This window comes from Thunnus albacares, chromosome 3, assembly GCF_914725855.1.
Source record: "Thunnus albacares chromosome 3, fThuAlb1.1, whole genome shotgun sequence".
NCBI lineage: Eukaryota > Metazoa > Chordata > Actinopteri > Scombriformes > Scombridae > Thunnus > Thunnus albacares.
In genome coordinates, this window is record NC_058108.1 from 18662964 (window position 1) to 18673912 (window position 10949).

At 40.5% G+C, this 10949-nt stretch overlaps 1 protein-coding gene across 2 annotated transcripts; it reads right to left on the reverse strand.

Annotated features, from left to right (window-relative positions):
- Positions 1-795: 795 nt before the first annotated feature.
- On the reverse strand, positions 796-10368 carry ppp2r2ca (protein phosphatase 2, regulatory subunit B, gamma a). 2 transcript variants are annotated; one of them, XM_044346784.1, is made up of 11 exons: positions 9300-10368; positions 9034-9094; positions 8368-8561; positions 7804-7901; positions 7466-7649; positions 6753-6865; positions 6353-6530; positions 4788-4952; positions 4483-4652; positions 3771-3862; positions 796-3466 (listed from the first exon to the last, which is right to left on the reverse strand). In XM_044346784.1, exons 3-11 carry the CDS (start codon positions 8429-8431, stop codon positions 3169-3171), a joined length of 1362 nt encoding a protein of 453 aa, XP_044202719.1. In that variant the 5' UTR covers positions 8432-8561; positions 9034-9094; positions 9300-10368; the 3' UTR covers positions 796-3168. The 2 variants fall into 2 exon arrangements, with proteins under 2 accessions (XP_044202719.1, XP_044202717.1); XM_044346782.1 differs by having other exon boundaries at positions 8368-8731.
- Between the last annotated feature and the right edge of the window lie 581 nt (positions 10369-10949).

The window sequence follows — 10949 nt, forward strand, 5'->3', positions numbered from 1 at the left end:
TTTGTTTTGCTCTCAATAACGCTGTTAATGGTAGGCTCATAAACCTGTCAAAGTATGCAGCTGTAGTCTCGCTATCAGTTTCTATTACACACGTAGACCAAAATACCATATCAAAGATGTCATAGCTGATGATAGGTCTTACTATTTATGGTGTCTGGCCAAACCATTCAGTAATGCATTAAGTAGCCTGGAGGATGTGTTATAAATGTGTGTTTTTTGTTTTTTAATATAATTTACATCACAGCCTAGGGTGAGTGATCCATTGAGAAAAACAACATAAAACAAAACTATGATCACATTTATTCCTAGATTTTAAGAGTAACAAAAACATTTGACAGTGTTCATTCCGTAGACATAGAGTGCCAATCATAGAAATATTTGAAACTATTGGTTTTGCTTTACAGCACAGTGTGCCTTTACATTGCTCCAATGTTAAAGTAATGTTGTCACATTTATGATGACAAAATACTGTTAAGTCACACTTTTTAATTTGGCTTTTATTGAACTGCTGTAGAATGACTGATCTGCATATAATACTTGCAGTGCAATGAAAAGCCTCACAAGTGAACACTGTTATGATGTAACCTCTAGTTCGGGTGAATGCCAGTCACTGATGTCAAGCCTGTGCACTGTGAATTTGAATGCCTTCTTTATGCAGTGATGGAGTTTATGGGAGTGTGCAATGACTATTAAAGTGCTTTTGAACAAAACTTTTTTGGTCATGTTATTCAGATTCATGTTTTGAAAGGATTTTAGTGGTAGTGATAAAGACAAAGAAGAAAAAGGGTCCAACAATAACATTTCATATTATTTTATTAATGCACATTCCTTTCATTCACCTCATTTGAGTTATGTTTTTTGTATTGTTAGATTTGTCTTTTTTTAAACTATGATAGATATACACGCTAGTAGCATTGAGTAATAGCAACATGCTGCTGCTGCTGTGCTCCTGAACACAAATCCTCTCACTGGTTGTAGGTGGTGGTGGTGGTTATGATGCGATTACAACTGCTCTACAATACAACTCACCATTGGAGGACTGAGTCCTGGAACTTATATGTTTTATATGTTCTTGTTATGTAAACCATTTTCTTGTGGGTTCTCTTTGTCATGGATTTTACTATGTTGTACACTTTGTCAAACTGTCAAACTGTCAAATCAGTGCAGGATTGTGTCTGCATTCAACAACATCAGCAGACAGTGATGACAGAAACATAGTCTGGGTGCCCATAAGAGAACCCTCTTAGCTCACAGGCTGTAACATAAATGTCTGTGAACACTGATTTTGAAACCAAAAACGGTGAAAAGTGAGCAGAGAGCAAACAAGTGAAACAGAGATGACAACAAATTTCTTTTCTTGGGATCAAAGGTTTCCACAGTGAGTGAACTGTACTTTTCAGATTTGAAATCACAAAGGTACTTGATACTTTCCACTGATTCTGTTACTTCACCTGCTACACATCCAGACCACTTACAATAATCCCATCAGGGCCAAGGTCACTTGAAAACAAAGCACTTCACTGTAAACAATCAATGATTGACCAAGTCACACAATTCAGACATCACCTTACTGCTGTACATCCTGGTTTTCAGTGTCGCACCCCAGAGTAGCATGTTGCACTGTGAGGTATACAGTATAATGACATTAAGAACCTGTGATATGATAAATTCATGACATTATGGTTTCAATGTTAAAGACATTTAAAGACATTTCAGTAATGTACCTAATGAGCTATTGCACTGATGATAGCCTTCTAACACACTAGACACAACTTTGTCATCAAAACTTTGATTCAGGGGGCTTCATTTATGCACAATGTGCTTAGATTTAATAATTTTCTTGATTGTAAGATACTTCTTTAAAATGTGCTTATGCGTTATAAAACGAACACTGCTCATTTTAAATCAGTATAACACTTATAATCAAACGTTTGCCGATATTAGATGTAACCACCGATCAGCCTCAATAAGAGCATGTGTGAGAGAGCTCAAAGTGTACAAGCTGTGTCAGTCTTTTACAATAATTTATGGAGACTTTACACAAGGAAATGCCTTGATACTGCTGCCAAAAACCCAATACAAGCCTAAACACAACACAATAAAACACTAAGTGGTGGTTTGCGCACAATTCCCTCTCTATGGCCAGCAATACCTGCAAGCAAAAGCTTCTACATCAAGTCCTGCAATAGTGGGTTCTTTCTATAAATGAGATTCCAGGTTCATTTGGAGTATACTAGACAAAATGTCTCCTTTACACTTTTAGCTCTCTAGAAACAAAACTGGTCCGCCTTAAAAAAACAACACAGACTATTTACAGCTTACAGTAAAAAGAGTGTGTGTCACCTGTAGAAGAGCTCGTGTTTTGAAGCAGAAATACTGCTGCACTGTGTTTTTGTTAGTGCTATTATTGCAAAGTGGATAGGGCTAAGATTATGGGTCATTTATGCGTGCAATCTCCAAGAGCACTGCTCTAAAGGAGAGAGGTTCAGCTGATTGTGTCAGAGAAAAAAAAAAAAAGATTGAGGATGATGTTGTGAAGAACTGTACAATAACACCACTCCTAATATGTCACAATTGTGAAAAAAATGCTTTGAGTTAGATCTGGTAAAGTCACTGAGCAACTGGAGACAGAATGCACGGTCCAACCATGACAAGACCATCATGTTTTATAGCATCAGACATGCCTTCCCTGTTGCTACACAGCACACATCTTCCATTCTGTGTCAAAAGGTACCAGAGCACATCAGTGAGGAGTGCAACATTGTGTGGTCAACAGCACTGAGTCATTACAGACGGAGAGGTGTCCCTGCACCTCTTTTATTGCCCCTACAGTGGAGCAGTTACACAAATATCTTCAAAAAGTGGGAGTGGTGGGACCAAAAACATGTCCTGATGGGTGAAGACATCAGTTTAGTGTTGAAAAAAATTATTATACGCCTTCCATGGGGATCAAATAAATTAACAGTGCTGTCATTGTATCATTAATCCAATCTTTTAACAACACAAACAGAGCATCTCAGTATGTTGTGAAGCAGCTTGGCTTTGACTTCATCTTCTCATAAAGACTGTCCACTCCCCATGCCTCCTCTAAGACATCCAAATATATTTGAGTCACCGTTTGTGTATTTGTGACAGTTAAATAAAAGCAGTGTGTTTGTCCCACCCCTGTCACTGTGTCTGCGTCTCAGGGTTGACACGATCCTGGAAGATGTACAGGTTGTTGGTGGCTGCTATGGCAATGATATTCTCAGACGGGTGCCAAGCCATGTGCAGGATTTTCTTGGTGAAGTCCAAGCTATCAACGCCGACATCTCCACGGCGACGTTTGCCACCTGTGTACACACGGCGGGTCCGCAGCACTGCCCGAGGCTTGCTGCTCTCCCGCCACGCCTCCAGGGTTACGCCTCGCCCCGTCTCCCTGTCAAACATCCGGAAGAAGCTGTTGTATGCCCCTGTCATGATCACGCTGAAGAGAAGAGAGGAGAGGAGAGGAGAGGAGGGGAGGGGAGAGATATAGATGTAGATGGTGAAGGAAGGAGAAGAAAAAATGAAGAGGAGAAAAGAGAATTGGAAGCACAAAGACAGTGATTGATTTGATGTCAGCAAAGCTTGTCTCTGGAATTGATTTAAATGTCAGATAACAGCGGAGGCAGAGAATTAAGGGAATCACTGTAAGCAGAAACACAGAGCCACATTCCCCTTACTTTGCTCTCCAATGTACTTAAATGTACTAAGTCTATACTCTTCCTTTCTCCTCCATTGACACTCACCTGTCTGAGCTGTTCCACACACACTCAAACTTGTCAAAGATGCAGTCATTTTCATAGAGGGAACACAGCTTGCTCCTTAGGTATTCATGGACCTGGGAATGATGCACACAGTCAACCTACAATTAGTTTGATCAGAGTTTTTTTTCTGCTGGTCTCCTTTTTAGTAAAATACAGCATTTCTGCATTTTACACCAAACTTTAGGCAACACGAAATAAAGGATGATTATTTTCAATTATTTATTTTCAATGAATCATTTAGTCTAGTAGAAAATACTCATCACAATTTCCCAGAGCCGAAGATGTCATCTTCAAACTGCTTGTTTTATCAAACTAACATTCCAAAACCCCAAAGTATTTAAATTATGATGATATAAACAGGAAAAAGCAGAAAAAACCTCACATTTGAGAAGCAGGAACCAGCGAATGTTAATAAATTGATTAATAAATAGTAGATTAATAACTGCTATTCGGTTAGTGAAATTGTTAAGTGATTCACTGTTGATAAACTACTGCTTTTCTGCACTAAACTTCATATACTGTAATATTTGTACAGATAGTTGATATAAATAGAATTTAAAACAAGGTAGACACTACATATACAAGCTTCACAAGCTGTATAGACATTATATAACTTGGTAGGTTTACATTTAATCAGGTAATACAGAATGTACCAAACACCAGTTCCTTATCATAAACGTCTTTGCTACTTTACCTGGTACGTCTCGACAGGGCCCTTGTCCATGTTCAGGTCCCACACCTTGGCGGTGAGGTAGTCTCTAGTCAGCAGGTAGCGTCCACTGTGGCTGAACTTCACATCTGACACAGAGGAAATGATCTCTGAGAAGAATGACCGGCTCCCGGGATCCTCAGGTTCCTCAAATGCTGGACAGAGACAGGAGGATTTCAGCATATTTAAGTGACTATTTACGAATAGAATAATAAACAAATCACGATAATTTCTGTTGCTAAATAGTATCAATGCAAATAAGCTCTCTAATTTCCACAGCATTTGCTCACATTTGGTGTGTTTGTCACAGAGCGCGGAGGCTCTCATGTCACAGAGACGCAGGGTGCCCTTGCTGCTGCTGTACACAAACACATGGCAGTGCTGAGGGTGGAACTCCGCTGCTGTTATCACCTCCGTCAGATCCTCCATGTTGGCTGGCTTTATGTCCACAATGTCTGAGAAAAAGGTCAGTCAGGGATCATACACCACAGAGATGGCACCACATTCTTGGGGGGTGGCAAACAGAGAATATATGAATCTATGAATCATGACTTGATGTCTACAAACATTCGAACACTACCCAAAATGCACCCCAGCCAACCCCATGCATGCACACTGTGCTCCTCTCTCTGTTCTATTTGCAGTAGTCCTGTGTGGTTCAGTAGAAAGTGTACTGCTGAGTGAATTATTTAAACTCCTCTTCCATAGATGCTTCTCTGATTTTCTAGGTCAGCTTCCATTTGAATGGGAAATCACCAAATGCACCCCATCCAACACGCTACGGGCACACACTCTGATATCCAAACATAGTCGTGTGCCGTTTACATAAAATATACATCAAGAATGAATTCAGATGAGTGGGAATACATAGTATGTTTCTACTGTATGTATATTTCAAGAGGTGGTTTTGTACATGTGATAGGTATATTTCAAACCTGCTAAGCCTTTAGATGTAAGGATCTGCTGTTCACAGTTGTAGTCGTGTTACCATTCAACCACTCAGTTTGTGGCACTGAATGGTAAAACTAGCAAATACAAACTATGCACTATGGATTTTAAAGGTAAGTGTTTCCTTATAGAAGTATGCCACATGCATGTATAATATAGAGCTTTGGTGAGAATCAGAGCATGTACAGTACCCGTCAAAAGCTTGGACACACTTTCCATTCATGGGAATGGGAAGATGTGTCCAAACTTGTGACTGTGTATGTTGGCACACATGACATATGGTGCACAACAGTATTGATTGATGTGTTAAAGTCATGTACACTGATATACATAGGATTTAGTTGCTTATACTTTGTTATACTTTTGTTAAACATAGATTAATTATCTTTAGCATTGGATTCTGTTCAAAACATGTCCAGCCATAATGTATAACACTTAAAGCAGTATGATAAAGTTTCGTTTTAGACTGAGAAACAATTCAATTGAAAGTGAAATGGTCCCCCAAATATGACTTATTAATATTAACTTGCTCAATGACATGCTCTCAAGGTTTCCTCTATATGTCAACTGCATTCTTCTTTTATTGTGCTTCGTTCTTGTTGCTGAAATTAAATTTTCCTTTAGGATTATGTATAATTTTCACATTGCTGCTGCAGAGTTACTTGTGATGGCACACACACAAATACTTAGATAAGCCCAACGATCTACTTGTAGTTAATGCAGTTCAGGGAATTTCATATCCTGTGAAATCCGAGAAGCCTCTCCCAAGAGAGATTAAGTTACACACAAAAATCAAAGGAGAGCTATAGATTTACAGAAAGCAGAGACTGTTGTTTATGAGCAGCAGTGGAATTAAAAATTAAATCAGTGCAGGACAAAGAGAGCAAATCACTGTTGGGAAGGATACTGAAGCTGCGGTCCGTGATGCCCAGGTGCCACATATTGATGCGGAGGTCATCAGCGGACAGGTAGGTCTCTCCGTCGCTGTTGACTGAGATGGAGTTGACATGGTAGGTATGTCCATTAGCGAACACTCGTCTGGGACGGACCTCTACCATCAGATCTGTGGGTTTCAGCACCGGCACCTTAGATAGAAGATGGAAAGAGAGCGCGGGTAAGAAATAGGGCGATAGGTGACAGCAAGAAAGACAAGAAGGACAGAATCAAAGGAGTAGGGGTCATATAAGGGCAAGAGCAAAGGCACAAAAGTCAGACACTGGGTTTTCGAATCGAACGTAAACCTGATACATATTTGATAAAGGTGTGCATGTGCAAGTGTGTGTGAGCCCGTGTGTGTGTATGTGCACCTGCAGAGAGGTGATGGTAGAGATGTCCTTGAGCCGTCCCTCCTCATCTTTCAGGTTATATCCCTCTGGTCTCTTGTCTCTCTCGCTCACCTTCCACAGTTTAATGGTCTTATCTGTGACAGGCAGTAGGATTTTCACATCAATGTAAGTTGATTAAGGTCAGAGAAAGCCGACAATAATGGTGACAGAGATAAACAATCAGTGGAGAAGTGGACTGATAAAGATTTCTTGTTCTTTTATTGGACAGTTTTAAGGCAACCCAGGTGGGGATCTTTCTTTGGTTGGAAATTTTACTTTAGGGAAGCTCATTTCTTCAATATATGATTTCAGAGCAATTAAGTTTCATGACAGGAATTTAATTAAAGCACTAATTAAAATTCTGTGGTTCTCATATGTGCAGAGTGGTGCCACTATTGTACCCACAAGTGTGACTCAAATGACTGGCTTGATGTTATTTTATCCCACCAAGGTAATAACAGATGAAACCAGGCTGGTACAATGCTGGAAACTGGAGGTGGGTTGCACTGAAGTTTGTAATTCACACCACAGTCAGTCATATCATTTTAAATACCAATCAAAATTCATGCCTCTTCACAGTCAATATCTTATGACAGAAACTGTACACAGCTTTCCTGGTTGTGCTTAGTTCTAACTGGGAACTATCAATCTGGCTGATCAGCTGCTAGACATTAATATGTTTCTGGTTTACTCACCATTGGTGGAGAGGAGGAAATGTGCAGCATTCTGCTGTGGCAGCCATCTGATCTTGTTGATTTTTTCTTCAATCTCCAGACTCTTCAGGTAGTCAAAGTCTGGTTCGTGGCTCTGGAACGTACTGTAGACATTGTACTCCCCAGAGTCCCCGGTCTCCCCAGCCTCCTCTGACTCCCCTTTAGACTGTCCAGGGCAAATATTGAAGAAAACACAGGTCTGAATGAACACTTTTGCGTATGTGTAAAGATATATCAGACAGATTATGCATTCAGTACAAAGAAAACACAGATAGGGCCCAGATGGAGTGATTATTACAAATTTTACATATTGAACTGACTTCAGTCTCTCTCTGGAAGATGACCACTCGGCCACCTTTATCCCCCGTCGCCAGCAGGTCCCCTGTCTGGTTAAACTCCACCGTAGAGATGACATCAGCTAGGACAAGAGGAAAATGGGGGGTGATTAAGCAGAATAATGATTAAAGAACTAAGAGACAATAACAAATGTGGAATGACAAAAAGCACTGGATCAACACAAAGTATGATGTTCATTAAAACTAGAATAACTCATAATTGTGATGCTTGGGCAAAATGATAGCCAACAAATATAATTTCTGGACCCAGCTCTTGGACTCCAAACCATAAATCAAACATTTATCTGCCTTAGGAGAGCAAGACTTGATTTGGCCACACAAAGCATATCTAAAATTTAAAACAGGCCCAACAATGCAGTGTCTCTCACTGACTGTTCAGTAAGTCATGGAGTGATTAATGTCATCATCCATTCCTTATATCCAGCAGTACAGGGATAATGCACCCATGAAGCTGAAATGAATCCATTCAATCATACCAGCATGTTATCTGACACCACAGAGACCGAGATGACACACCGTCTGTTTTACCTTCAGTGACGTAGTCTCGTAGGAAGGTGTGGTTGATTTTGGGGCTCTCAGCGTCCTCGCCCATCTGAAGCTGAGGGAGGGTGATCCGCCAGCGTGCCCGTCCTGAGGGGAAGGGTCCAATCCGTGTTCTCTCTCCCCACCCAGGCTCCGCCCATGCTGCTAGGGCCTAGCGGAGCGGCCTGTAACAAGGCATCCTGGGAAACCAGCAAGCCAGGGGGAAAAGGAGGTGTGGAGGGTAGATGGAGATGGGGATGGAGAGGGAGGAGAAAGAGATGTTTCAGAACAGAGGAAGAGGAAAAAGAGGATACAAAAGAGGAAAGTGGTAAGGTAGAAGATGTGGAGGCAGGGAGAAGTGGATGAAATGCTGGTGATGAAGATAGTTTTGGAAAGGAAGGAGTAGGGGTTATCATTAGGCAGGCTGACGATACATAGACACAACATGCCAAAGGTATCCTAAAGTATGACCTTTGTTAAACATTTGCACACACTCATGATCAAAGACACACTTAGGCCTAAACAATGCTGAAGCAAATCCCAGAGCTCTAGAGTGAAGGAAAAACAACAGCTCCAGCAGAGAGACACAGAATATAATCATTGTGTATTCACACAGAAAGAAGTACAGTATGAACAGGATGTGAGTATGAAAATATCCACGGCAAAATTCACCTTGTGTTGCTCTGTAATGCTCCCAGGGTGTGGTAGCCCTCTCTGCCTACTTTCCAGATCCCTGCACACACACACACACACACACACACACACACACACACACACACACACACACACACACACACACACACACCCCACAGACACACACACACACACACGCACAAACACACACACATTTCACAGATAGTCCTTGACGGTGAGCAAAGGAGAACGCAATGTCTTGCCTGTGCTGCAGGAGGGAGGGAAACAGGCCTCAGCACACCTACCAGTCCGCCTGCTGCTGCTGATGATGATGCTACTGCTGCTGCTGCTATTCCTGCTGGTGTGTGTATGTCCTCTGCTGCAGTGTGCTTGAGCAGGCCTGCGTGTCTTTCGGAGGGAGAGGAGAAGGAAGAGAGAAGAGAGAGCAAGGATGAGGAGGAGAGGCAAAGGAGGAGAAAAAAGAGAAAGAGAGAGGGATAACAAGGAGGATAGAGGTCCACTGCCTGCTGATGCTGTGGATCTGATTCTGTGCAGCATCCACTGTGTCATGGCAGCCTCCTCCTGGAGCAGCCAATCACAGCGCAGCTGTCACTGGTGGATCCACCCACTGCAGGTGATGAGGAGTAAGAGGCCACCAGAGGGAGCAGTTAAACACTGATTGGTGTATGGTTTGACACTGTTGAAATTCAGAATAAAATTGTTGTTTTTTGCAACAATCATAGAGCAATGCTTTAAAACGAATCAAGTGGTCACACATCAGTTTCCTGATTGCTTTGTGGTTACAGCTGCAGGGATTCCTCTGCAGACACAACAGTGCTATGTTAGATATCTGTCACCATACAGTTTGATAAGCCTTTTCCTGTTACTGGCACTGTTGACCATTGCCTCAACGAAAAATATTGCTCTGACCATATACCCTTTGTAACCTCTGTTTCTAACTCTTTCTTACATGACTGTCATCATGTTGCACTTTGTGCAATATCTATACTATCTACTGCTAGACTTCTCTTCAAAATTTAATAAAATTTGACATCTCTCACTAAAAGTTCTGTATTAGCCCATATGTACTATTTCCAGGTTACCCTTTACTACCAGCATGCATATTTTGGCATTTTAAATCACTATATAAAACAAACTATATAAAAATGCATGGAGGGTTCTTTAAAAACATTTTTCACTGCTACAGGTTATGGAGCACACATTATACAATACCAAATTTTAAAATGCTTACAGTGTCTTTTTTTAAGGATAGACTACATAACACTGAAGTAACTAGATATACTAGAAATACTGATACAATGAAAAGTGATGAAAAACACTTTTGTTTTAAAGCAACATGTATAGGCTTCCTTAAGATAAAAAAATGAATGTTTAGCTGTGGCAGACAATTATTGAATTTACTCAAGTATAATCCTGTAAATTCTTTCATTTCTTTTCATGCAGATTATTCATGGTATGCAACTGTAAGGCACACCACTGAAATATTTGAATGCATTATCATAGCAGAAATTAATAATGATATAGTCAGTATTACCTAATGAACAGTGGTGGAAAGTAACTAAGTACATTTACAAATACTGTACTTAATTGCAAATTTGAGGTACTTGTACTTTACTTGAGTATTTCCATTTTATGCTACTATGCTATACTTCCACTCTACTACATCTCAGAGGGAAATATTGTACTTTCTACTCCACTACATTTATTCAACAGCTTTAGTAACTTTTCAGAATTTGGCACAACGGATAATATAACAAGCTTTCAAAATACAACACATTGTTAAAAATGAAACCAGTGGTTTCCAATCGTTTTGGCTTTTGATGTCCTACAAAAAGCAGTGCGTGGTCAGGGTCACATTTCAGATGTCTAAAAACTGTCTGAAAACGTCAAAAAACTGAAAACAGATTTGTGTGTCAGAACTTTGTTTTTTCTTC

What these genes read in the sequence shown, in the direction of transcription:
- ppp2r2ca (XM_044346784.1), bottom strand. Translation starts at nt 8,431, where the DNA reads ATGGGCGAGGACGCTGAGAGCCCCAAAATCAACCACACCTTCCTACGA. An exon ending in TCTTCCAGAGAGAGACTGAA is followed by an intron (nt 7,650 to 7,803) that starts GTCAGTTCAATA and finishes TGCCCTGGACAG; the next exon opens with TCTAAAGGGGAGTCAGAGGA. An exon ending in TTTCCTCCTCTCCACCAATG is followed by an intron (nt 6,866 to 7,465) that starts GTGAGTAAACCA and finishes TGCCTGTCACAG; the next exon opens with ATAAGACCATTAAACTGTGG.